Here is a 27,681-nt window from a genome sequence, read left to right on the forward strand (position 1 = left end):
AGGGTCGGGGACCTGGAGGCATTTTCGGTCAGTGACTCGTGCCTGGAATTCGGGCCGGATTACTCTCACGTCATCCTGAGACCCCGCCCCGGTTATGTGCCCAAGGTTCCTACCACCCCCTTTAGAGATCAGGTAGTGAACCTGCAAGCGCTGCCCCCGGAGGAGGCAGACCCAGCCCTTTCTTTACTTTGTCCAGTTCGCGCTCTGCACATTTATGTGGACCGTACTCAGAATTTTAGATCATCTGAGCAGGTCTTTGTCTGTTATGGCGGTCGGCAGCAGGGAAGTGCCGTATCAAAACAAAGATTATCCCACTGGATTGTGGATGCCATTTCACTCGCTTATTCGAGTCGAGGTCAGCCTTGTCTCCCGGGAGTTCGTGCACACTCCACTCAAAGCGTTGCATCCTTTTGGGCGCGTGCACGCGGCGCCTCTCTAACAGACATCTGTAGAGCTGCGGGCTGGGCGACACCCAACACATTTGCAAGGTTTTACAATCTGCGAGTGGAGCCGGTTTCCTCAAGGGTATTAGGTAACCCTTTGGTGATTGAGGAGACAACTCGGTAGGGTGTTGAAACACGCTTGCTGCGCCATTCTCCCTAACACGGAGGTACGTGTGCCTTTTTTATCTGTCAGTAAAGTTCCCCGTCAGGTGAGCCCTGCAGATTCCTCCGTGGCCCCCAGCACTGACTCAGCGGAGGAGTCACTTGCTGGCCCACTACGTTGTAGGTCTGCCCGCTGGTCAGCCCGCGTTTTGGGTATAGGTGCCTGCTATGCGTGATCCCCACTAGGCGATCCCATATGCTTATTCCGCCACGGTTAAGTCCCCCCCCCTGGGTGGACCCGTGTCTTCCCTCTCCGCTAACCACTCTTTTGCTATGCGTACTCCCCCTTTTTAGGGCTAGTCCATATGTAAATTCTGCCATCTATCCCCCCCTTGGGTAACGGATGGCCTCCGCAGCGTCCTCCCTATCGGGATTGCACGCTTCCCAACGTACTGTCGTATTTCCTAGAATTATCTAGATGCTCACGACTTCCCAAAAAATATATCTAAATCCGTAAAACTTCTGTTGAAGTAGGATAAATTAGGGCCAGGGACACGTTGGAGGACCGCGCCCCCCATGATGTGGGTGCGTCACGCTTGCTTGACTATCTCCTCATCGGGGGTGTTGGTAAGGTGCAGTCATTATGGCGCTTTCAATGGGCTCCCAATGCGTGGATTTTACAAATCAAATCCACTTATAGTGCTGAAGTTCCCCCCGAAGGGGAACGTTCGAGGTTACTAAAGTAACCCTTCGTTCCCCGAGGAGGGGAACGGAAGCACTATACTCCGTCGCCATAATGACTGTCCCTTAGCTGTTTGAAAGTCTCTTCAGCTTAAAAGGATGGCGTCTGCTGGCTTCAGGTGTGCTTATATGCTGAGATAATTGCAGATGTCGCACACCTGCGCAAGCTTACGCTGCCAATTAATTTCATTCATTGGCCCGTTCAATACTCTCCAGACAAGCGGCTTCTGATCCGAATCCTCCCAATGCGTGGATTTTACAAATCAAATCCACTTATAGTGCTTCCGTTCCCCTCCTCGGGGAACGAAGGGTTACTTTAGTAACCTCGAACGTTTTTCATTATGCGACATCTAAGTGATTTTGCATGTTCACTGCTCATCACCAGTTGAAATCGCTGATTATAAGCGCTGAGTGAAAATCATCTTGTTGTGCACAAGCCTTTTGTATGCAAATGTGGCATCATATATTTTAAATGGATTTTACTTTTAGCAAGTCAGTGGAAGACCTTACAGTACAGTTTAACATTTTAAAAATATATCGAATGTAAATAATAAGTTTTATAAGCACTGCACTGCAAATGAGCGAATTTCCAAAAGTGTTAAATTGTTTTTGTATGGACATTGATTTAATTACTTTCAATAATACTGTGCAACCAAAGCTTCATTGTTTGATTAGAACTAAACCACCCTTGTGGTTTAGTGGTGTCTTGTTTAGTTTGTTTGGAAGGCTGCTTTGCAGAGAGCGCTTTTGATGTGTTGCCATGTCCACTTATTATAAGCATGCTTGCTAAGTGTCTTTGGGCTAAAGCAATCCAGGTAATGGAGATAATGAAGTATGCACCTGCAGGATCAAATGTTTTGGTATGAGAGTTATTTCCACAATAAAAAGTTTAGGTTTAAGGTAAATGTGGGTTTGATTTTATCTTCTTTTTTATTCTAGTAAGATCTGACAACCCTAATGAGTCAAGGCCTTGCCCTGTGTGTTTTTACGCTTATATAATATGTCATTAACAGCTCAGTTTTTGGACATATTGTTATTAATTATTGTAAATGCAGTTACCACACTGCCGATGTGGTTGTCACTCCTATACTAAACTATGTGTGTAAAGAACAATAACAAACGCTTAAAAAGTAGCTGCATTGTGTGTACTTGGCCAATGTTTTGACTTTAGACAGCGTTTAGCACTTTGGCCTGCGTAAATGATATAATTAATTTGTTCTGATATTTTGCGTTTTCAAACAAACCCCTTACAGTGTGATTGAAGCACTGCAATTATTATTCAATGTAGTGGTTAGGCTTGACCGTTGTTTGCGTCTGTTTGTCACAGCAGACAACCCTACTTTTCTTCCCGGCTGCCAAACGCTAATTGCTTACACAAGAGATGAGGTCACCTCCTCGTTGTCCTAGAGTAGAGCGACTGCCCGGGCATATTTGAACATTATGTCTTGATTTTTCAGTTGAAATAAAGTCCTCAGAATGGAGGAGTCCATTAGCAAATATCTCAGGATGTAATTAATGGATAATTGCTAGTTCAACTGAAGGCCCTGTAAGAGCCCCGGAGGCTTGATTTAGCACTGACTGACACTGGCTTTGTTCCTTCAAAGCACAAATCCACTTAAGCTTCATATGTCCGAGAACTGAGGTCCATGAACTCCATGGTGCATTTTTTTTGAGGTGCCACTAAAGCTTCTTGCGTAGTCGGCACTACTCCCACATCAAATCTTTTGTTTGAAAGTCATTAATTGAACTCATTCTTTGTGACAATTAGGGAATTATTGTCAGATCCATTTGTCGAAGGTGGTGGAGAGCCGGAATTCACATGTTTAATGTTAAATGTGATATTTCAGAATTCACATTTGTCCTATTATTAATATTCAAACAAAACCCAAGAAGAAAATCAGTGGGAAAAGTACTGTTCATGGTATTTTAACTGGAGCTTTTCTATTAGCTTCTGCAACCGTAAACCCTCTTTTATCATTGAAATTACTGTCAGAAAGTTTACTAAATGTAGTGGACATTGGAAATGTAGTGGAAAATGAGTGATAATAGTCAATTTGAAGTTGACGTTATTGGACTTTGCAGTGCGTTTGTTGGACTCTCATACACAAAATTTATGGGAGGCGAGTTTTAAATGAACCATGAATTACTTCAAGATTTGTTGTAGTCAGTTTACTAGTATTTGTGCCACTATATTAGCCCTCAAAAACTTTCTTGTGCAATATTATTAACAGATTACAAGCATCTATTCATTATGCTTAATGTGTCAAGGATATCTACAAGTCACAAGTGTTTATTAAATGAAATCCAAAAGAGAGGGTGCACAGAAAAACAAAACAAAGTAAAATCCAAATGCAATGACACCTGAGTTTGCATCGCCTTGAGTTAATGCGCATTTTGATGTATCTCATAAAAAAAAGAGAGAAAACAGAGACTAATGCCGCGGTCACAGTAGAGTTTGAGCATGTGAAATACTTTCGCATTTCGCTGTGAAAGGGGCAGGATTAAACAAGATGATTAGACATTTAAAAAAGAGAGAGATTGGTCCATATTTTCAGTTTCTGTACAAAGAGGTCACGTTTTGATCTTCGATTGGTCTCATGCAGTCACATGATGCGATTTTGCAGGTCAGCGATCACCAAGTTTGAACTTTGCAAAGTAGCGTACTACGAAACTTCCAAGCCAAGCTCATTCTGAAAACGTACCTCTATTTACATTTCTGGAGTGTGGCAAATACATCTTAGGAGCTACATTTTTTTGCAGTTTTTGTTTTCGTGAATCCACTGTGTACTCTTTTTGAGGTCTCAAATTTCTCTAGCGAGTGCCATTCGCACATGTTATTCTCACGTAAATCCAACAGAGGCTTCTGTCGACTGACTGTTTGAGTGACTGAATGACTGACCGATCGACTGACCCAAGCAATAGTTGTTTCAAAAGCACAGATTGACACGCCCACCCACTTTCGTAAACACAACCAAAAATTTTCAAAAGCAATCCAAAAAAAGAAAAGCCCTCACCTTTTTTCCCACGTTTTCAGATTTTACCACATTTTAACCCTGTTATTTACGTTTATTTTATTTTTTGGTTTCTGTTTTTGTCTTACCCGCTTTCTGGAACCGTTTTTCACTGGACTCAAACCCCGTCTTTATGGTCAACTCCTCTGCATCTCAAGTCCACCTGCATACATGGCGAGCTACTGGACAAACTGGTAACAGTAGGAAAGCCTTCCATAGGGAAGTAAGCGGTCAGCTGTAAGCGAGAAAAAGAACAGCGTCATACCACCCCATAGCGTTCATTTTAAAAATGAAATGCAGCCATACGTACTTCTGGCTACATAATTTGCGATCTCCAGAAATGTATATAGGGCTACGTTTTCAGAATGAGCCTATGTTGGAAACTTCGCACAAGCTCGTGTTTTCTGTCTGCCGCATTCGTATGCGTATAAATCTCTGGGGTGAAAAGTGCAATGTGACCCCGGCTTTATAGGGTGGTATGACATTGAGCAAATGGATTACAACAAACAGCTGATAACTGTTAGACAATAACGAGTGCAAGTGGTGATAGGTAGTGAAGTCTAAGAATATAAAAAAAACTTCCTGGTGCCCTCTAACGTCCATAAAGGGGCACTGCAGCAGGATGTGATGTAATTTGCCTTGTTTAAAAAGTTTGGCCCAAATTCTAATGATGGTGTAATGCATAATTACTAAAACTGTGTTGGTTTTTATTAAGTACGCTTACTGAAAGGTGTTGTCACGCATGATATAAAGTCGTTACAACACAATCTGAAATTTAAAGCAAATAAATGAAATAAAAAAATATATAGAAGTAATAATTATTTTTTATTTATTTATTTATTAAATGATTGTGCTCGGAAAGTAGTTCTTAACTGAGGCAGTAAACAGCCCAACCTGACTCCAATGCTGTTTTAGTTTATAACAGACAGGAGAAGATTGTGTGATGGGGGAAGGGCATGGCCTCAGAATTAAAAATGAATAATGCAGCATAACGTCACTCATGCTTCACTGCATAGACAGTATACAGTTCAGCTTCCTGAAATACTTAATACATGGAAGAGTTTTGGAACCATACGGATTGTTTATGTTAATAAGTTTGGTTACTGTAAGTGTCCAGCTGATACATAGAAACATTTGGTGAAGCAGTCATAGCTATGCTATTCTAAAAAAAAAGAAATACTGCATTAGGGCCAAACAGCAATATACTGATAAAGCACCTTTAAACGAACAGTGGAAAAAAAAAAAGACGTTTACATTTTTCTTCAAGGTCATTCACACAGAAAGCGTTTAATGTTTAAAATTCCATGCACAGGTCAGTGGGATGGGGAATATAGATCTAGAGATCTTTTTTTTCCCTAAAGTTAAACTTGAACACTGTGTTTTTAGAAAGCTGTGTCATGCACAGACACTGCAAGAGATGTGAGACGTGAGTGCAATAGCCAAACACATTCCTTCAAGTATGTTTTTTAAAACAATAGAACACTGTTAAAAAAACTTACTTCTAAATAACAGTTTAACTGTATTTTAAAAAGGAATTGTCTGTAGCTTGTGATTTACATGCTTTACTGCTTACTTAGACTTTCAACTTTGATTATTTTGTGACCTCGAACTTTGCTTCAACGTTTTATGCTGAAAATGTAACTTTACAGTTCAACTAAGTGATTTTTATTGACATTTTTTGTAAAATTTGTAAAATGATGTATTATATATGTAGGTCATGTAAATGATGGTAACATGAATAATTATATGCCAGTACATTATAAAACAATGCCTGTTTTAATGGTAAAAAAACGAAACAAAAATGCTGCAGTAAAACCTGCTTAGCACTAAGTTTCATTAATATAATGAATAAATCTAAATTGACTTTCCCAAAATTCCCTTCACTTTTTATGATTTCTTTTGTTGCTGTTGTTGTTGTTGTTGTTGTTGTTGTTGTTGTTGTTATTGTTGTTGTTGTTGTTGTTGTTGTTGTTGTTGTTGTTATTGTTGTTGTTGTTGTTGTTGTTGTTGGTGGTGGTGGTGGTGTTGTTGGTGTTGTTGTTGTTAATGTTTTTTCATTTATGCACTTTATAGTTTTGTTACATCAAAATTTGAAAATGTTTATCCATTACTTTAGTTTGATGTGTGTTACCATGATGTGTTTAGATGTAATAATGACACTGAACATCTTTCTAAAAAAAGATGTTTGTTATGAACATTGCTTCATAATTTTCTCATCACATACTTTTAGTTGTGTTCTTGTTAGTGTAACTAAGGTAAAAACGTGTAGATGTTAATGCTTGAAGTTTTAAACATACCTAATAACACCATAAACTAATCGAATATGAAGATTTTTAAAAAAGTTTTGTCAATATTTTAATGGTACAAGGATGGCAACCACCGTCATGTTTTTACGTAAATTTAACATTAACATAAATTTTATTTTCTAATATTTTATGTTTCTTTTTGAGAATGAAAAGAAGAGCAACTGAATGCAAAAACAGATTCTGTGTGAACAACTTCTTATATTGTACACATATGCATACACACTCATCATCGTTTAAATTGTATCACTCTCTGTAATAAGCAGAATCTATTCATCCTACCTCACTGGATGCATTTTGTCTGCTTTCTGAGATAATTAATGAGGCAGTGGTAAAAAGTGATTTGTTCCAGTCCTCTATTTTCTGAGAAACATGATGTTTCCACTTAAAAGCAGCCAGTGTAGATATCAGTCAAATGCAGATCCTTTTTCTTCAAAGAGAAAACAAGGAAGAGCTCACTGATCTCACAATGTCATCATTCACTGCTTTTCTTAAAGAGCTGCAAAAAACTCATTTGAAATAATTAAATACCTCATTTTATTGTAGTAAATGTTTGTTGTGGCTTTATATTAGATATATTGGAATTATATTAGATAGATCTGGCATATAGGAGATACAGTTAATAATATTACTTATTTACTTGATGCTGGAGTCTAATTGGCCTTGTAAGATTTTATTTATAGTCTGATATTTCTCAAGCATCTGCTCTCCATGTTTCGATTTCCAGGAGGCAGACAGCTAACAGATACCAAAGCAGAACAAATTCCCAAAGAGCCTTATTTACAGTGGCTTCTTGGAAGGTTGTACTGGTCCTTACCTTTTTAATGAGGAACGCATTTGCATTTTACAAGTTATCAGCACAGCTGGTTGTCGCACACATCTATGATGTATCTACAGTGCAGTCAGTACGTTTCCACAAAGCACCAGTAATAATATACTTGCTCATGTCTTTGGGCTTTAGTATTAGAGTTGGACAAAACGATAATTATTACATAAAACAAAGTATTATGCAAAACAGTAAAACTCTGAAATATCATTATGATTTAAAATAGGCTTTTATTTGAATATAGTTCATAATGCTTTAATATGGTCATTTAATATAGTTAATAATGTATAAATGCTTCACCTTTCATATTTATTCATTCATTCATTTTCTTTTCGGCTTAGTCCCTTTATTAATCTGAGGTCGCCACATCATAATGAACCGCCAACTTATCCAGCATATGTTTTATGCAACGGATGCCCTTCCAGCTGCAGCCCATCACTGGGAAACACCAACACACTCTTACACACACTCATACACTACGAACAATTTTAGCTTACCCAATTCACCTGTACCACATGTCTTTGGACTGTGGGGGAAACTGGAGCACCAGGAGGAAACCCCTCGTGAACGCTGGGAGAACATGCAAATTCTACACAGAAATGCTAACTGACCCAGCCGAGGTTGAACCAGCGCCTCTGCATCACCTACAAAAATATTACATGGTTTATTTCCTATGTTCACTCAGTTCAAAGGCTCATTAAGCTTGTACAGTTTGTTCAATGCATAATACTATAAAACAGTCAGTCTGCCGTATAAAGTGTAATAAGAAAGCATCTGATATACTGTATGTATGCACAGTAAGTGGCAGAAGGTAGATTTCCCCGATAATTCATCTGTTGAACTGCAACCCAATCATCACAAATACTGCAGAAGACCTATTGAAACCCACATAGACCCATGATTCTCGCAAAAATCTGTGAAGTTTGGAAATCATGGTTTGGAGTTACGTTCAGTATGGGGGCATGCGAGAAATCTGCAGAGTGGATGGCAACATTATTTGTGCTGCCCATTACATTACAAACCACAGGAGAGGGCAGGATACCACTCCTTCTCATACTTCAGGCTCCACACCAAAGTTTCTGAAAGCAGAGAAGGTCAAGGTGTTTCAGGATTGGCCAGCCCAGTCACCAGATATAAACATTATGGAGCATGTCTGGAGTAAGAGGTGGAGGCATTAAAGATAAATCCACAGAATCTTGATGAGCTCTGGGAGTCCTGCAAGAACGCTTTCTTAGCTATTCCAGATGACTTTATTTATAAGTTATTTTAACCATTGCAGAGATGCATGGATGCAGTCGTCCAAGCTCATGGGAGTCATACACAATATCAATTCTTTTTCCACTGCCCCTCGACTTTATATTCTATACTGTACATTATTTCTGTCAAGTGACAAGACTTTTGTCTCAGCAAAGTCAGACCTTACTGTCCTAATTAAATCATTAAAAATGTCAAGGCAGAATCAAGGCATGATCATATTTTATTTAGGTAAAATCAGGGTAATCTAGAGGTCTTTGCCTTTCATATCAGCCACTTTTGATGTCAAATGAACAACTAGAAGTCAAGTTTTTATTTGTTGTTCTTAAAACTTAGATAAGGCAACAAGACGTTTGTCTGGCAGTGTATGTATGTAAAGTTAAAGTCAGAATTAATAATCCCCCCATTGATTTATTTTCTTCTTTTTTAAATATTTCCCAAATGATGTTTAACAGAGCAAGAATTTTTTTCACAGTGTGTCTAATAATATTTTTCCTTCTGGGGAAAGTCTTATGTGTTTTATTTCGGCTAGAATAAAAGCAGATTTAATTTTTTAAAAACCATTTAAGGTCAAATTATTAGCCCCTTTAAGCTATTTTTTCAATAGTTTACAGACTAACCATCACTAGACAATAACTTGCCAAATAACCCTAACCTGCTAGTTAACCCAGTTAAGCCTTTAAATGTCACTTTAAGCTGTATAGAAGTGTCTTAAAAAATAGGCAAAGATAATATAAATCATTTATTAGAAATGAGTTATTAAAACTATTAGTTTTAGAAATGTGTTTTCTCTCCATTAAGCAGAAATTGGGGGAAAAATGAACAGGGGGGCTATTAATTCAGGGGGGCTAATAATTCTGACTTCAGCTGTATGTATTTAATTAGCTGTGGGTGTTTGAATATGTACCCTCTCAGAAATAAAGTGGTAAAAGCTGTCAATAGAGCAGTATCCAACAGGTCCACATTGGTACAGTACCTTAAAGTATACACTTTTGTACTTTACAGGTACTGATATGAATCTTTAAGGAACAAATGAATTAGATTCAAACATGTACCTTTTGAAAAAGTTTTGCCACAGTGACAGTTCTTGTAACTTTCTTTCTGAGAGTGTACAATTTCAAACATCCACAGCTAAATACAGTAAATACATACAGTACATACATGAGATGCTTTCTTAAGTGCTGTTTTCTCACTGCTCTAAGCCTAGTTATATTTAATTTGCTATTGGGAGGAAAATATGGAACATGTATTTAAATAATCCTAGTGATGACCAAACTAGTGCAAGCGTGCCAAAGTTGGCCCATGTTAACCTTTGATTTGGCCCGCCTTGCCATCTGAGAACCGAGGGAGAATGATGGGGATAGTTTAGAATTTGTCAATTCAAATTTAATGTATCCCTTTGCTTGTTTTATCATTAAAGGCTTACTGAAATTAAATATTTCATCTAAAAGGTGTAAATGAATCAGGTTTTGTTTGAATGTGCATACTGTTATCCAACAATGCTGAGACTTTGGTAAGCAAATCAAGTCAAAGGCAGCTTCTGCTTGACTAGAGTATTCAGCATTGAACTTCACTGTGGTATAAATGCGATTGTTTATGTTTTTATGGCAATAAGGTATAATTAAAAAAGTTATACTGCATTGGATAAATGATTTAAAGCAATGTTTTCAGTTTATTTTGAAATATTTAATAAATTAGGAAATTAGCCATGGCAACTTCTATGTTTTATAATTTGGCATGTTTACCTTTGGCCCGCACCTCTCAATGATGTTTGGTTTTTGGCCCTTCACACAAAAAAAGTTTGGGCATCCCTTCCCTAAACAAAGCACAAAAAACAACTTTACTGAGTATATTGAAAGTGCATGAAGGCATTTCTTCCTGCATATACCTATTAATCCACCTACGATATCATGATATCATACATTATGCTCTGCATACATCCAGTGTGAACCATATGCATTAACAAGTCATTAAAGTGTTGCTGGCGTGGACAAATTTAATCCAACCAGATGTTTTATTTTTCGCATTGTCAGTGTGTGTACCTGTGAAAAGAGCATCTCAGCAGTCATTCAAGTCAGTCTGTGCACAAATTAATAGGCCGTCAAGTGCATACAAAGCTTCAGTTCATTAAAAAGAAACAGAGACGTCTTTATTTAATCAGCGTGTTTTATTTATTTAATTTTCTCCATCCTGTGTACGCAGCATGTATCGCATCCTTATCTCCGTAAACCTTTCCCTGTGAGTTGATCTGATATACTCGCCTTTAAGTGGCTCTGGCTGCTGATGTATATTAGCTGCATTAGTTCAGGCACTGAATGGGCTTGATATTGAATCATTCACTCTTTCCTCCGACCCTGCAATAGTAATGAACACATTAAACTCTGCCCTGTGTGTAAACATAGGCTGAGAGCGATGATGGACGAGAGTCTTTTGCTTTCGAAGCCGGATTTGGCATGGCTTATGAATGGAGACCTTCATGGTGTGTTTTATGAGAGAAGCTCACAGGGCCACTGCTCATAAGAAATAGTTAATGGTGATTATGGACAGACACAAAGAGAGTCCTTTGTTTCTTTTTTCCCACTTGTATGAGCAGCTAATCAGCGCTCACTCTGGAGTTGGACTGTTGCTATAGCAACATCATCATTCTTGTGTTCTCTTTAATCTGCTCGAGCCTGTTGATAAAGTAAGGCTTTAGTGATCAACCTTGTGCTGTTGCATACTGTACATATGAGCAATTGTATATGAATAGCAGTGCGATTCAGTATATTATTAGCACTGCTGTGATTGGAAATCAATTTAGCACTGTAACTTGAGTGATATTGCATTTATACAACAGTTTGACAGTGCAACTGTATAAATAAAATAAAAAAAAAATGTTAAAAGTGTCCTAAAAACCCTTTGTGATACTGCCTTCCATCGTGAATTCAAATCATTCAACAGATTTAAAAGATTCAGGTTTCAACAGCTAAAAGCAAAAGCCTCAAATGCTGGTTTAAAACTTTTACTAAATAGCAATATCTTGCTCATGCGTTTATTAAGGTTTATAATGCTGAATGGTGCAAAAAAGTCAGTAAATCTTAAAACCTCTATCTGACAAGTCACCAAATTATATAATACCATACAAACTGATTCCATGATTCCTTGTACATGAAAACTGAAAATGGATTTTGACTGTATGTAGGGTTTATGCAGGATTGTTTTTCCAGGAAAATCAAAAGCAATCTCTGAGAAGCATGTCTTTCATGTCTGAAATGAATTCTTACACAATTATCATCATCCTAATACTAAAAAGGCTGTATGTAAACATCAGTACCTCATGCAAAGACAAGGATTAAATCTAACTATAGCTTCACATCTCCAGAATATAGCAATAATCAAACAGCCATAAAAACAGTCATTAAGCATGCTGTTTTTTCAATGTGACTTTGGTAAGATCCATATTGCTATGATAATGCAGATGTTTTGTGTATGTAAAAATATATATTTTATATGAGTAAACTGTTGTTTTTTTAATTGCTGTTGTTTATATTGTTATCAAGAGTAAAGTGTGCTGCACAGATTTACATATTCATTGCTTACAGCAGCATGGATGGTGTTTTGAGTGTTAATTATCATATTGCTGGAAAAGTTTATTTATAATTAAACAATGGAAAATTTTATCATAAGTAATTTTTCTGTTAACTGAATCATGCACAGTTTCTAGAAGTTTCTGGCTGCAGTTCACCTAATAGCCACTGGTGTCACTAAAAACAAGGCTTTCTATCTTAGAAAAATACTTAGAGCTCTATTTTGATGCGCTAGGCACAAAGTCTAAAGCGCATGGTGCAAAAGCATTAAGGAATGTCTGAATCCACTTTTGCTATCTTAAGGATTTAAAAATATGTTCTGCACCTTGGTGCATGGTCTAATGCTGCGTTCACACCAGACGCGGAACGCGCGTCAAGCGCAAGTGATTTACATGTTAAGTCAATGCAAACGCGCGAATAGACATCCTGCGGCGCGAATGACGAGAATTGCGCATGGCGCGATTTGAGCGTTTTGCGCGTTTGACGCACTTAATGTGTGTTTTGCGCGAATCACTCGCATTCGAAAATCTGAACTTCAGCGGACATTTGCGATGCGTTAACCAATCAGGAGCTTGCTCTTGTGGGGGCGTGATTGTGACGTATCGCCTGTTGTTGGTGTCCCAGGGGAAATTCCCCAGCAGACACCGACAAGAAGTTCATCAAACTGGGCTGGGCTCAGTCAGAAGCACCGCTGAAAACCTCCATCAGCCAGGTTCAGTTTCTGGAGGAGTCTATGAGCTTAAAGAGCTGGATGCACCTCTGAAAGGATGTAGTGGACTCAGACACATAAAGCACATAAACACTGTTATTTTCTTCATAAAATCCATGTTAGCCCTTTAGCTATGAAGCTAGAGTCACGGGGCAGACAGAAGCCCTGCCCATCACGCGAATCCGCGTCTGTTCTGAAGTGAATTTGACGCGCGAATGAAGCGGCGTTTGACGCGCGAATGAAGCGAGTAACCTCAAATGTTCACACGACTATTTCCGCGCGTTACGCGTCTGGTGTGAACACAGCATAACAGGGTTGTTCTTATTCTCCTAAAGAGTTATGGGTGTGTTTTCAGCATAACATGCATTAAGCATAACATTCAGCATAACATGCATTCAGCATAACATGAATGTGTTTCATCTCACATTCCCTTTAAGAGTCAGTTGCATCGCGCCATGGCACATTTGCTATTTACATGGCGGACTTTGTAATAAGAAAAACTGAACGCTTCACTAGTAAGAAAACAATTAAACAGACCAACTGCAGTGCAAGGATTAAGAATGAGCCTCCTCTATTCAGCCGCTTTACTTTACTTTTACTCTTTACTCCTTTACTTTGGTGGAGTAACGAAACTGTGTTGTACGCACTCCACTGAAGACATTCATCAGCCTACATATTTAATTTCAATTGTTAAGTGCAAAGATTTGTTTCAAAATTATTTCTAAATTCAGTTCTATGTAGTTATATAAAATAAACAAATGAACAAAAATAATGAAGTGTGGTCAAAAACTGAGATATATCCAAACACGTGTCCTGTTCTTATGCCCCATATGGTGATACATACGTCTCCAAAAGCCCAACAGGTGGAAAAATCGAAACTTGTTTTTGTTAAAACAAATATAAATATGCTATAATAAATAATACTGCTAATAATAGTAACATTATATAAATACAAATTGTCATGAAAAAATGAAAAAGCCCCTAGAGGTAGAAGAAGGCATTGAGGTAGTGTTTTTTTAATATATATTTATGTAGAAAATAATAATTTTTGTAGCATTTTAATCCTTTAATTTTTATTATGAGTAAAGATGTTTGTGTATTTCTGTACATCCTGTGTTTATTGTGTCAGTGTTTGGACCTGCATAGGCACATAACTAATGTGCTTTGCACTGGACTTAAGACAAGCTTTCAGTTGGTCAATGGCGCTGTCTATTTCAGTTCCTCAAAATGGCAATGTGCCAACAATGTGCCTTTACACACCTCCTTTATAGACCAGAACACCCCTGAGTCCACAAAGTAGCGCAAATGGATTTGCTATTTAAAAAAACGTGGCACAAAATGTGAAAATTACTGTTGAGCTGGTCTGAAAGTAGCAACACATCACACCATACATGTCTTGCACCTTATTGCTCCAGGTGTATGACAGGGCCCTTAATGTCATGTTATTGAAAGGCAAAATTCTTAACAGATTGTTGGGTACATCTCTCATTCTTGCAGATGTCGACACAACTAAAGATCCCTGCCAGAAGGTGAAGTGCAGCCGACATAAAGTGTGTGTTGCTCAAGGCTACCAGCGCGCCGTGTGTGTCAATCGCAAGAAGCTGGAGCACAGGTGAGCTACACTACCCTCTCTCCATGCCCAAAGCAGTAATACATGACTGGTTTGTGCTTGCTTTTTAAGGGTATGAATCAGAGAAGCTTCATGCCATGCTACAACATTGTGCAGAATACAAACAGCTTTTCATTACTTAACGTGGTTATATAATTAAGAATCCAGAATATAATTGGATATATATAATTAAGAGACAGAAGATGCTCCAAACAATGAGAGTGCTCATGAACAAAGATGGCAGGGTAGAAAGAAGTCTTATTTCTGGTTTTACAGACTGGCTTAAAACTAGTTACAAAAATGTTAATCTGAACAGGTCGTTTGAAAGAAACTTGCACTTACTGATCTTAAAATATATCAGTGCCTTTGTTTTGTCTCAAAATTTATAACAGTAATGATTTTTTCTAAGGCACTTTTTTTTTTTAAAGGTGCCATATACTGCTTTGGTTTAATATGTTAAATTGTTCTCTGACATCTACATAGTAGGTTTATAGCTTTAGTAAGTTAAAAAAAATCTCCAAAAACGGTTTAATATGCTCATGAATTACTCCATAAAACACCCATATAATCAGAAGGTCCATGATTGACCGTAAATGGCTCGTGTCGTGAGTATTAATGCGCTTCGCTCTGACATGCTGCTTTTACACACACACAAACACACACACACACAGCATGATGTACGTTAAACACGGACAAATATAAACCCAATCAGAGTAACGTTAACCTATTTTGCTCACCAGATCTGTTGTAGATAAAGGCTAAATCATTAAACTTGACAAAATAAAGGGATACATATGTATGGAATTGTATTTTAAAGCTACAGAAAACACCATCAAGAATTAATATCAACCTTTGCATGAACATGGCAGTTGAGCTGAGTGATTTGACACGATTCAGCTTGTTTGTTGAAACATATGCATAAAAATTTACAATAAACACTATAAATTAACAAAATATGCAACTAAACATACGTCATGCCTCATTTAAAGATGAATTAATGTATAATCTGTAAATCTCATGCATTTTGCGTTCTGAGGCAATATTGAAACATGTCTCGTGCTGTCGTTGCCCAATAACGCACAGTAAACTAATTGGTGCTCGCATTTTCAAAATAAAAGTCCCACATATATAGTAAGTGAGGTGTATGCTTAAAAATAAACAGGGGAGGAAATTATCATTGTTGTCTTACTAGGAAACGTTGTTTCTTATCAAACACAGCATGATGCATGCATGTAAAGGAGTAGTTTTATGATCTCAGAGCTTGAAGGCATGGCTGCTCATCAGGTCTGGATGAACGACCCGAATTAGGAATACATACAAATGCGGAGGGCATGGCCCATGAGTCTCATCACCGTTTGTTTTGTCCTCTAAAGGCTCGTTGTCCACACGAGTTTTACACTCGTGGATTTTAAATGCGAACAAGGAAACAAGATGTATGAGTCTCACAGTATGCCCATTTCCATACACTGATTTTTTGTGAAGTATATTTATAAACAAATTTCGAGAGGATCATGTGCTTATGATTGCTTGCAGCCGGCCTCGCATTATTCAATTTATGATTCACCAATCAGATGATTCCTAAGCCACTATAAATACCTTATGTTTACCTATAACAGCCATCTTCGTTTTGAAGAATCCCCCCTTTCACCGCTACTCCGCCTCCTTAGATGGGTGGCACGGTGGCCCAGTGGTTAGCACTGTTACCTCACAGCAAGATCGTCACTGGTTCTAGTCCTTACCAAGCCAGCCGACTTTTCTCTGCAGAGTTTATACGTTCTCCTTGTGCTCACGTAGGTTTTCCCCGGGTTCCCCGGTTTCCTCCAATCGTCCAAAAACATGCAACTTAAGTTAATTGACTAATCCAAATCGGCACTATAGACTTGCTCCTAGTAAGTAGTTATCTCTTAAGAGCAATCACTATCTGTTCATTAGCTACTACAGCAGGGGAGTTCTCCAGATCAAAGAGAGTTCAAACTCTCCTTGCGCCATGCAAACGGGAGGAAGCCCTGGGCTCGAGGATCTTATGAGCTCGGGGCCCTCTCCCGTGACTGCATGCCAAACAAGCTTTATAATCATTCATCAGCTAAGTGTGAACTCTTTATTATTCTATTAATTATTCTTTATGCCTTGGTACACCTGTACACAAATTTTCATTATAGGGCACCCTTAAATTTCCTAATTGAATATATATGTATATATGTATTATATGGCATAATCTTTGGTTTACTCTAAACTTTGTGTAACCAGGTTGTAAAGAGACATCAACAGGAAGCAGAAGAAATAAAAAATAAATTAAGACTGTATTGGTGAAAAAGCAACATTATTAGTGAATACTAAGGACAATTAAATCATCAAAAATGCAATGACCCCTTTATTTTCACCAGTGTTTTAGAATGTTAAAATGTTTGCTCACTTGAGAGGTATGATTATAATACAAAAAGTCTGATTTTAGGGGGATTTTACAATATTTTTAGTTTGAATTCTTTAAATTGATACTAAATTTACTAGTGATTCATGACAAGTTTCTGTCTTAATAGGGATTCTGTTATGTGAGGGACGTTGACAAAGGAGTTGAGGATCCAAATGCAGGTTTATTATAAGAATGATCAGGCAGGCAACGGACAACAGGGTCAAACAGATACATATAGAGAATCCAGAGTCGTGTACAAAGAACAGGCGAATGCCCAGTGTCAGGCAGCGTAAACAAACAGACAAGGCAGAGATCAAACATAGCAAGGCAAGAGAAACACGTCGTAATGTACGCTACACAGATGAACAAGACTCAGCCCAGTCGTGTGTGCATGCTATTTATACAGTCCTTAAATCAGTCCATGTTCAGCTTAAGCTGTTGTGTGTTTGCAATCAGTGGGAAACAGAAACCGGTGTGTTCAAGGTGCATGCTGGGAGTTGCAGTTCTTTAGTGTGGTGTGTGTGTAGCTCTCCAGCGATCCGCTGTGACAGGTTCATTGAACCATTTACTCAAACAATTTATTCAAACATATAAGACTATAATTGAGTGATGGATAATTGAATCATTGGCTCACTTGATTCAGTCAAAAACTATGAGCTCTGAGATGCACAAATATATATTATTAAACCTATAAATTAGTAGTAAACCACACAGATCACATGATGACATTAGGGACTAATTTGCTATTGTGTCTTAACTATTATAAACGTTAAAACATTAATCCATACAGAGATTTATTGTTTTGTTTTTGCTTTTATACAGTAACTTGCATTAAAGAAATACTTTAATTGCACTGAAATATGCTTCATCACACAGTGGTTTAATTGCAAAGTGATTGAAATGCTCAATAATTTTAGCTTTCACAACAATAAAACCACAATTACAATCATATCACACATTATAAATATTGCACACCCCATATCGTAAGAAAAAACCTGACAGAGGAGAAATAAGAGCAGTTTATTAAATCACATTGTGTACAATATATATCTACAAATTGAACATATCTAAAGATGTTCCTAACATGACGATTTTAATTGCTCCACACAACTAACTAAAAAGAACATTCTTCAAACCTTAAATTTAAAACAGGCAAATGATCAGTACCAATAACATAGTGTTTAGTGCGCTGTCATTGTGCTTACGGTGACCCGAGTTTGATTCCTGCCTTGAGGTCTTTTGTCAATCATTCCCTTTTTCTGCTCCCAATGATTTTTGGTCAATACTCTGCACTGTTCTATCCATTAAAGCTTAAAACCCATAATAATAAAAACAATGATTAATTATTAATCTGCATTTAAAAGGCAAATGTCAAGTTTAAATTGGACATTGATGGCTGATGTTAATATTGAGTGATGTGGTTTAGGTTGAAGCAGCAGGTCATCAGACAGCAGCAGGAGAGTAACTGTAAGCCTTGTCCAGTGTCGTCCTCTGGTCCAGTTTGCGGCTCTGATGGACACAACTACGCCTCTCAGGTACTTCACACCACATTCAGCTTTCTAGTTGCATTAAAATAAGAAAAACTGCAGAGAAATTGATCATGCAGAAGGTAAGATCAATTTCTCTGCAGTTCTGCTTATTTGGATATAATTGCATTTTTGTGCTTGTTCACACTTTTTTTGACATTAAATTTTAGGTGCTGTATTTAATTCTCTTTTGCTTTGTTATACCTTAAAATTAGACTATATTTGATGACAGCAGATGCTGATTAATGTTGTTTTATATTGTTTTAACGTTTGCATTCAGCATTTATCTAAATCATGATGAATTTCTGTTACAGCCGATACTTAATATTTGTTAAGCTTTTGAATTCTGCATAAATCTTTCTTTACTTTTGTTAAACGTCCCATCTGGATTCAGTTAGCTCAGTTAGAAATTTGCCTCAGAGCAAGTTTCCTCATGAATGCCTCCAGACCTGTTTCCCCGAAAGCACACAATAGTTATAAAAGGCAAACAAGATGTATTACATGAAAGACAAGGACAGTTAATTTAATACGTCATTTTTGTGTGTGTGTTTGTGTTTGTGTGTGCTTGTGCGCGTGTTAGTTTTTTAGCTGTAAATCCACTATTCATTCGAAATAATGAAAATTTAATTTAAAAAGGAAACAAAAAAGATGGCGGCAAAATGGCTTAGTGGTTAGCACTGTCATCTCACAGCACAAAGGTCACTGGTGCAAGTCCCGGCTGGGTCAGTTGGCATTTCTGTGTGGAGTTTGCATGTTCTCCCCGTGTTCATGTGTGTTTTCTTTAGGTCTTCTTTATAAACTAATTTCGAGAGGATAACGTGCGTATGATTGAACACAGCTGGTACCACATTAGCTACGTATATTGCACTACACTACATATAACCAGAGCTTTCTACTCCAGCCATCTTCGTCTTGAAGAATCCCTGCTTCCACCCCTACTCCTTCCCTTCTCTGATAGGGCGGCACGGTGGCCCAGTGGTTAGCACTGTTGCCTCACAGCAAGAAAGCCACTGGTTCTGCCCCTCTCCAAGCCAGTCGGCGTTTCTGTGAGGAGTTTGCATGTTCTCCCCGTGTTCGTGTGGGTTTTCCTGGTTTCCTCCCACCGTCCAAAGACATACACCATAACTAAATTGACTACTTCAAAATAGCATCTTAAGACAGCTCTTAAGCCAGATATATTTCAGCACGTTCACAAGCAGGGGAGTTCTCAAGACCTACCTGAACTCAAACTCTTCTCTCGCCCTTCGAACGGGAGGGAGCCCCGGGCTCGAGGATATTTTGAGCTCGGGGCTCTCTCATAGGACAGCATGTCATATACGGTTTATTATCAATCATTAGCTAGATGTGAACTTTTGAAATTGGCCATAGTGTATGAGTGTGTGTGTGAATGCGAGAGTATGGGTGTTTGCCAGTATTGGGTTGCAACTGAAAACATATGTCGGAATAGTTAGCAGTTCATTCCGCTGTGGCAACCCCTGATAAATAAGGGACTAAGCCGAAGGAGAATGAATAAATGAACAAAAAAGCTAACACTGCTAAAGCTAAATTAGCAGTTAGCAGCTAATTAAACTAACACTGAACTAATGACTGATATTGTTTAAAAATGACTATATTAACACCCCAATAATCTAATATCTGATCTGGTAGAAATATTTGATTAAATTCTGTCAACAAACCCTAAGAGAACATCCATAATTCTTTCAATATCCTTCAACATTCTCTTGCATGGTTTTGAACAATGAACACATCATGATGCTATTTCTACTCTTGTTTTGCTGTGCCATTAACAGGACATACTTTTGTAATTCTATATTATTTTCTGCATGACTCATGGATCAATCTGCTCGTGCAATATGCTTAACGCTTTTTATTATACCTTAGTATTCTGGCCCTTGACGTCCTAAAAGAAGAATTGTCTGAGAGGATTCTGGATACTTGGGGGGGATAAAAGAGCCGTTCTTTTGAATTATGCATTATCTCCATTATATCTATTTCTGACCTTGTGAGGGAAGAAATGAAGGTTGAAATCAGCTTTCTATAATGGAGATGTCTTGTCTGAACCAGTGATTTTTCAGTCATCTGCAGAAATAATTGTGCTCTGTCTTGGCTCATAGTTCATGTTGCTGAAGTGCAGCATGTGACAGTGGACAAGTGTGATGGCGCCTCTGCTTATTCATTTTCTTTGTGTTTTCTCTGTGTGTTTTGCACCTGTGATTCAGTGTAAACTGGAGCAGCAGGCTTGTCTCGCAGGAAAGGAGCTGAAAGTGAGATGTCCTGGTCTTTGTCCTTGTACCGCCACCACGGCTCCTGCTACAGACGTGGACGGCAAACATGGTACAGTATTTACCTGACATGCTCTTCCATTTGGTTATGCAAAACATGTTAGGGATAGTCCAGCCAAAAAAATGGTTTACTCATCTCGTTCCACACCTGCACAACTTTGGTATAGGTTTACTAAACAGGGCAAAGTAGCATGAGAGCGCAATCATATTAAAGTGTTTATGAGAGAGGAAAGTGCACATGTGCCTACTGATAATCTGCTGACTGAATTGTAGCGGTATTTGGCAAATAAAATAGGTTGGGTGCCAAGGGTAGAAAACCTCACTACAGTTTCTCAAATAATTCCCCTGCTGAAAAATCCAGCTTAAACTAGCCTAGGCTGGTTGGCTGGTTTTAGCTGGTCGACCAGGCTGGTTTTAGAGGGGTTTTGGCCACTTCCAGGCTGGTTTCCAGCCATTTCCAGCCTGGTCTTAGCTGGTCAGGCTGGAAAATGACCAGCCAAATCCAGCTAAAACCAGCTTGACCAGCCTGGTTTAAGCTGGATATAGCTGGTTTTGGCTGGACTGCCAGCTTGGCTAGGCTGGTCAAGCTGGTTTTAGCTGGTCATCTCCCAGCCTGACCAGCTAAGACCAGGCTGGAAATGGCTGGAAACCAGCCTGGAAGTGGCCAAAACCCCTCTAAAACCAGCCTGGTCGACCAGCTAAAACCAGCCAACCAGCTTAGTCTGGTTTAAGCTGGATTTTTCAGCAGGGTCAATTAAATAAAAAAAATAAAGGTTCAACAAATGTATGATTTAATCAAATAAAACAAAAACAAATGTTCAATCAAGCAAATCAATATATTAATAAAGGAGAAAAAACAAAGCAAACATGCTTCAACTTCAACACAAACTTATCAAAAAACAAATGAACTTAGATTTCCAGGCCAGTTCAACTCACAATACCGATCAATACCATTTACAAGACAATCAACGGGTGATGAAATACTAAATAAACTTCCATAAAGATATAAATCAAGTAAATCACTTCAGAATATGACTTCAAAAAACAATATTAATCAGTTACACAAAAACAAATAATAATAATAATAATAATATTTCAAGGCCAAAATCATCACACAAAGTAGATTTTCCATTTGTTCCATGCTAAAAACAATCATGTAATCAATGAACTTTGAAATGTTTCTTCTACCATGTTCTCAATTAACATGAAACATGAAAATGACTGTCATATTTTTTAGTTCCTCTAAACGTCCACCCTCAAGAGCCTCTGGTCTGGTCAGCTAACATAATTTGCTGTGATTCGCTGATCGGCTTACGACACCAGGAAAAGCATTATGCGCCATCAAGCAGGCACTTTTGTGCTGTGTCAATACTGTTAGTCAGATTAGCTGTAAACCGTATCAGTTTGTCCCTGAATCAGACAGAAAATAACACAGAGGACACAGCTGAACCTCACACCTGCTCTCTAAAATAAAATCTGACAAGTGTCTTTTACAAACATTCGGAATTAGCATGTGTAAGTAAAATGAAACGTTCACATATCTTTTGCGAGTTTGTTATATGAGATGTAGAAAGCAGGGAAAGCGGCTACATAGAGAGACACAGCAGCACTGCTTAAAATTGTGGCTGTTTACAGCGGTTTGATAAACATGAATTTGTAGCTAAATTGTTAGCGATGCTAAACAGAATTTCCCGTTGTTTATATCCTTGTTTACATCCTCGCTACAACATACGCTAGAAACTGTGCATGTAATTGATCAACCTGTAAATTACTTACAGGTTGTGGTTCACAATTCACAGTTTCGTCTATTATGGTTGGAGGAGTTTTAGCCAAATCCAGCACTGAACTAGGAGAGATTCTGGAAGCTGCCCTTTGTCAAATGCTAGCTATATATGTTTTTTATAATACTCTGGAACATAATTAAAATTAAATTGTAAGCACATTTCTCTTTGTGTCGTTTCCTTTGGAAGCCCAGATACAGAAACAGAACAAGCTCTGTGGAAATAACAGCATTTGGACGGCATTTTAGTTTCTCTGCCCTTTGCTGTGCGGGGTATATGCGCATGGTGAATGTGCGTAACCTGAAGCGCTTGTGATCTCACCAGTTCGGATGTATTTTTTTATAGTCCCCAAACTTTGTTCGCTGTAGGCTTTGCTAAGCTAACTCTGTTAAAGCAGGTACGCAAGTAGGTAACTAAATTATGACAGAATTGTCGGTTTATTTTTAGTTTGGGGTGATCTATCCGTTTGCGTCATAAACTTTTGAGAATATCACAACAAAATAACATGTTTCCATGAACTATTCCTTCAAGATTCTTTAATAAAACAACACCCTAAGTATTGAACGAAGCACAACATAAGGTCCAGCTTTTAAATTTATACGATCGCGTTGTGATGATCATAATGAATGGTTTTATTCTGCGATGTCTTCAGATGCTGTTTGTCTCTTTCACATCCCCTGAGCATCTGCAGCTCTCGCTCTAACAAAGGCTTTATTGATTTATCAACAGACTTTGCTGCTCTCTTTCTCTCTCTCTCTGCTGGCTTTGTGAATTTCTGCTGACTTTGATTATGTCTGATTTATGTCTGCAGTCTCTGTGGGCTTTTCTTGTCAAAATCAGAAGGGCAAAAGCAGGACGATTGCTTCTTCACTCTTTAATAGCGGCGTCTGCCAACACTCTGTTATCTCCTTTGACTGTGTGCGTCTCTCTTCTCGTCTGTCCACAGAGAGTTGCACAGGACAGGACCTGGCAGATCTGGGCGATCGCCTGCGGGATTGGTTTCAACTGCTCCAAGGCAACGGCAAGCAGAACAGCACAGGCAGTCCTGCAGCCAGTTCTGCATCAAGTGAGACTTCCATTCAGCCTGTGCTTACAAATGAAGAAATATTACAGCATGCTTCAATAGACAGTAGAGACGGCAACAATTAATCAATGATATTTTTGTTGTCAATAGGCCTTAAAACTGATACACATTAATGATGGTCAATGAAGCAGGGATGGCATAAAATAACCAGTTCACCCAAAAAATGAAAATTCTATTATTAATCGTTCCAAACAACTGAGACCTTCATTTATCTTAAGAAAACTACTTAAGATATTTTATATAAAATCTGGGAGCTCTTCAAGTGAAAAAAAGAACCAAAAACATGGTCAAAACATTTCATGTGACTTCAGTGGTTCAACCGTAATCAAATTAAGCTCCAAGAGCACATTTATGCACCAAAAAGCAAGTAAATATGACTTAATTAAACTGTCTTCTCTAAGTCAAGTCATCAGGGTCTGCCTTTACTACAGGCAATATGACATAACACTATTAGAGGTAGAAGCACAACACACAAGTACCGTATTGCCTGTAGTAAACATGTAACATGGTCTGACATGGGAGACATGGGTTGCAACAGCCTCATTATGAAAACAAAACCCTATATATGTTTCTGGAGATAGCGAATTATGTAGCCAGAAGTACGTATGGCTGCATTTTGTATTTAAAACGAATGCTATGGGGTGGTATGATGCTTTTCCTTTTCGCGCTTACCGCTTACCTCCATATGGGTGGCTTTCGTGCTGTTACTAGTTCGTCGTCCAGTAGCTCGCCATGTGCATTGGTGGACTTGAGACATAGAGAAGAGTTGACCACAACTTTGGGGTTCATGTCTGGCAAAGAACAATTCCAAAAAGCAGGTAAGACAAAAACAGAAGCCAAAAAAGAAAATAAAAAAGTAAATAACGGCGAGAATGCGGTAAAATCTGAAAATGTGGTAAAAGTCAGCCGTCTTATGGGTTTAAGGAACTGGGTGTGTTGGGTCACTCGGTGCTTTTGAAAACACTATTGGTTGGGTTTGGGGAAGGAGGATGGTGGCTCAGTCGATTGGTCAGTCGGTCAGTCAATCAACAGCAGCCTCTGGTGGATTTACGCAAGAAGAGCAGGCGGGTATGGCACTCACAAGACAAATTTGAGACCTGAAGAAGCATACACAGAGGTCTCTGGTGGATTCGCGAAAACAAAAACGGCAAAAAAAACATAGCTCCTGGGATGTATTTGGCGCACTCCAGAAATGTATATAGCGATACGTTTTCAGAATGAGCTTGGCTTGGAGACATAGGCAAACAAGATCATTTTTACAGTTTTTTTGGTGCAGAAAAGTGTTCTTGGAGCTTCGTATGGTTACAGTTGAACCCCTGAAGTCACACTGGATGTTTTGTCAGTGTTTATGGTTCCATTCATGGACTGAATGTCTTGTGAATGTTGCTATTGAGGATGAGGAAGTTCTTAAAACTAAAATGTATTAATTTATGTTCCGATGGTGAAATGAAAATTACATGAGGGTAAGTAAATAATGAAAGAACTTTCATTTTTGAGTAAACTTAGTATTTAACTTTTAGGTGCATACAAAAACCATGTACAGCAGATGCAGAGGAAAAAAGAATGAGTTTGTACTCAGTGTGTTTTGTATTGTCCTTAGCGGTCAGCAGTATCAGATTAATGATCTATTATTATTTTCCATTTCATCTTACCCAACTCATATGTTAGCTTATGTACATGTAATGTATACATTTGGAAATAGTATGCATGTGAGGTATTTAAAGAGGATGAGGTCTGTATGACAGCTGCCGATACTCGCATCAAAATAGCAAAGTTTTGCGACACTGTACAACAATAATTAATATTTTTAAATTAATGTGTGGGTTAGAGTAGGGGTAGACATCAATAAAATACAATTAATGGGTAATTAAAAAAATGTACACTCAAACATTTACTATTTTAAAACTTTTTTGAGACAGTTGGATTGTTTTATGTTTAATCAACTTAAAGTTGTAAAAACAATTAAGTTGACTTATTCAATTTGTGTTTGGACAACATGAAGGAATTGTGTGGAACCAACATGTTTTTACAGTGTAAATAATTCTTGTTAACCTTCAGCCACAGCTGTATCCCTTCTAGCAACAGCCTGTAAAGACTGATAAAGTGGGCATACTGTATACTTGATAACTATATGAGTACTCATGTGTAAATAAAAAGTAAACCTTGGGCTTTTCACATTCATTCAGGGAGAAAAAATCACAGTAAAAAAAAAGAGTGTGTACATCTGAGACAGTGCCATTGACGCATTGTTTATTAGTTATTTGATTTAGTCAGGTTAATAGATCTTAAAATTCTCAATACAATCCTACCAGCCTTTCATTTACAGTTGAAACATTTTGCTTACAAATTTGAGTGTCATTTGCACATCCTGTCATGCTGAATGAAGCAGAGAGAGTGCTGCAAAATGCTTGTTTTCTCTAGTGTTTTTAAACATGGTCCTGTACTAATAGTCAGTGATAAAACTACTGCATAAAATTTTCATGAGCGCCAGCACATTCAGAGATACTGTATTATGTTCGAATCGTGTGCTATCCTGATGGCCAAACAGCACCTGCAGCATTTTATCCTCTCAAAAAAGCAGTTTTGCTGAATTGTAAAATGCAATTGAATGTTTAAGCATTCCAGATACTGAAATGTAATATGTACATTTAATAGTATAAAAAACGACCAGATCCACATTATTTTAAATCAGGTCAATATAAAATATTCTGATTAGAATAAAACACAAATGAGTATTTTACTCAAAACGCATACCTATTAAAGAACAATTCATTACTCTGAAGCAATCTCTTCATTGCATCCAGAGTTGTATATGAGTTTCACCTCACTTACAGTTTGTTTAGGAAAAAAAACTCATGACTTTTTTTTTTTTTGGCCCATGGCTTTCATTACAGTGATTTATTATCTTATCAGCAAAATTGAACAGCGGTATTGCTTGTACAACAACTTTGATTGCATTTTTTTACAGCTAATCTGATGCAATCAGCTGTTCTGGGAGCGATGGCTTTTGAAAAAAAAGCTCATTAGAATGGGTTATTGTATCTCTGTCCACTGATTATTTGTTCATGTTGGGTGTTTGAAAAGCACTATATAATTAAAAAAATATTATTATATTATATTATATTATATTATATTATATTATATTATATTATATTATATTATATTATATTATATTATATTATATTATATTGTATTATTATTATTTCTGGGTAATATTTCTCTATTAAAATATACTGCATGATTTTTTTGTGCACAGTTGTGGACCGGACTCTTGTTGCGACCTGTAAGGACTCTATTGGCTGGATGTTCTCCAAGCTGGACACGAACAGTGACCTGTATCTGGATCAAGCTGAACTGGCTGCCATTAATCTGGACAAGTATGAAGTGTGTATACGGCCCTTCTTCAACTCCTGTGACTCTTACCGCGATGGCAAAGTGTCCACAGCTGAGTGGTGCCTCTGCTTTTGGAGAGAAAGTGAGTCTTCAATATCTCTACACAATAGTTTTGCTGATAACATAATTAAGTATAATGCATGTGCAGATTTTTTGGAGGACCTGCCTATTGTTTTTCTAATGAATTTCTGATAGATAAAAAAATAGATCTAGCTTTCAACCTAACCTTACAGGAATCTTTTTGAATGTAGTATTTTAAGTATTGAAAATTGTTTTATTTTGTAAATAATAATAATAATAATAATAATAATAATAATAATTCAGTTAAATTTAGTACATTTAAATAAAAATTGATTTTAGTATTTTTTTTAAATAGATTTTTCTTTTGTGGGGCTGCAAAACCTGACACAAACTCACACTATCCTTAAAGTATTTATCACGTTTTATATTTTACTTACAGTAGTAAAATAACTAAACAAGCCTAAGAGATTTTCTTTAATACTTTGAAAATAAATATTTTTTTCTTTTTGATAAACTTAATATAATATAATATAATATAATATAATATAATATAATATAATATAATATAATATAAATTATTATAATATATGATAATATAATAAAATATAAATTAATATAAT

The 27,681-nt window shown here is 37.5% G+C and overlaps 1 protein-coding gene across 1 annotated transcript in view; it reads left to right on the forward strand.

Moving 5' to 3' along the window:
* The window catches only part of spock2 (SPARC (osteonectin), cwcv and kazal like domains proteoglycan 2), a 78,553-nt gene that overhangs the window by 36,489 nt on the left and 14,383 nt on the right, over positions 1-27,681 (forward strand). The window contains exons 3-7 of the mRNA XM_087279499.1: positions 14,453-14,567; positions 18,401-18,509; positions 20,720-20,834; positions 23,510-23,629; positions 26,904-27,122. Of these exons, the coding sequence (XP_087135625.1) occupies positions 14,453-14,567; positions 18,401-18,509; positions 20,720-20,834; positions 23,510-23,629; positions 26,904-27,122 (678 nt within the window). The remainder of the gene's footprint in view (positions 1-14,452; positions 14,568-18,400; positions 18,510-20,719; positions 20,835-23,509; positions 23,630-26,903; positions 27,123-27,681) is intronic.

The sequence above is a fragment of the Danio rerio genome, chromosome 13, assembly GCF_052040795.2.
Source record: "Danio rerio strain M-AB ecotype USA chromosome 13, GRCz13ab, whole genome shotgun sequence".
NCBI lineage: Eukaryota > Metazoa > Chordata > Actinopteri > Cypriniformes > Danionidae > Danio > Danio rerio.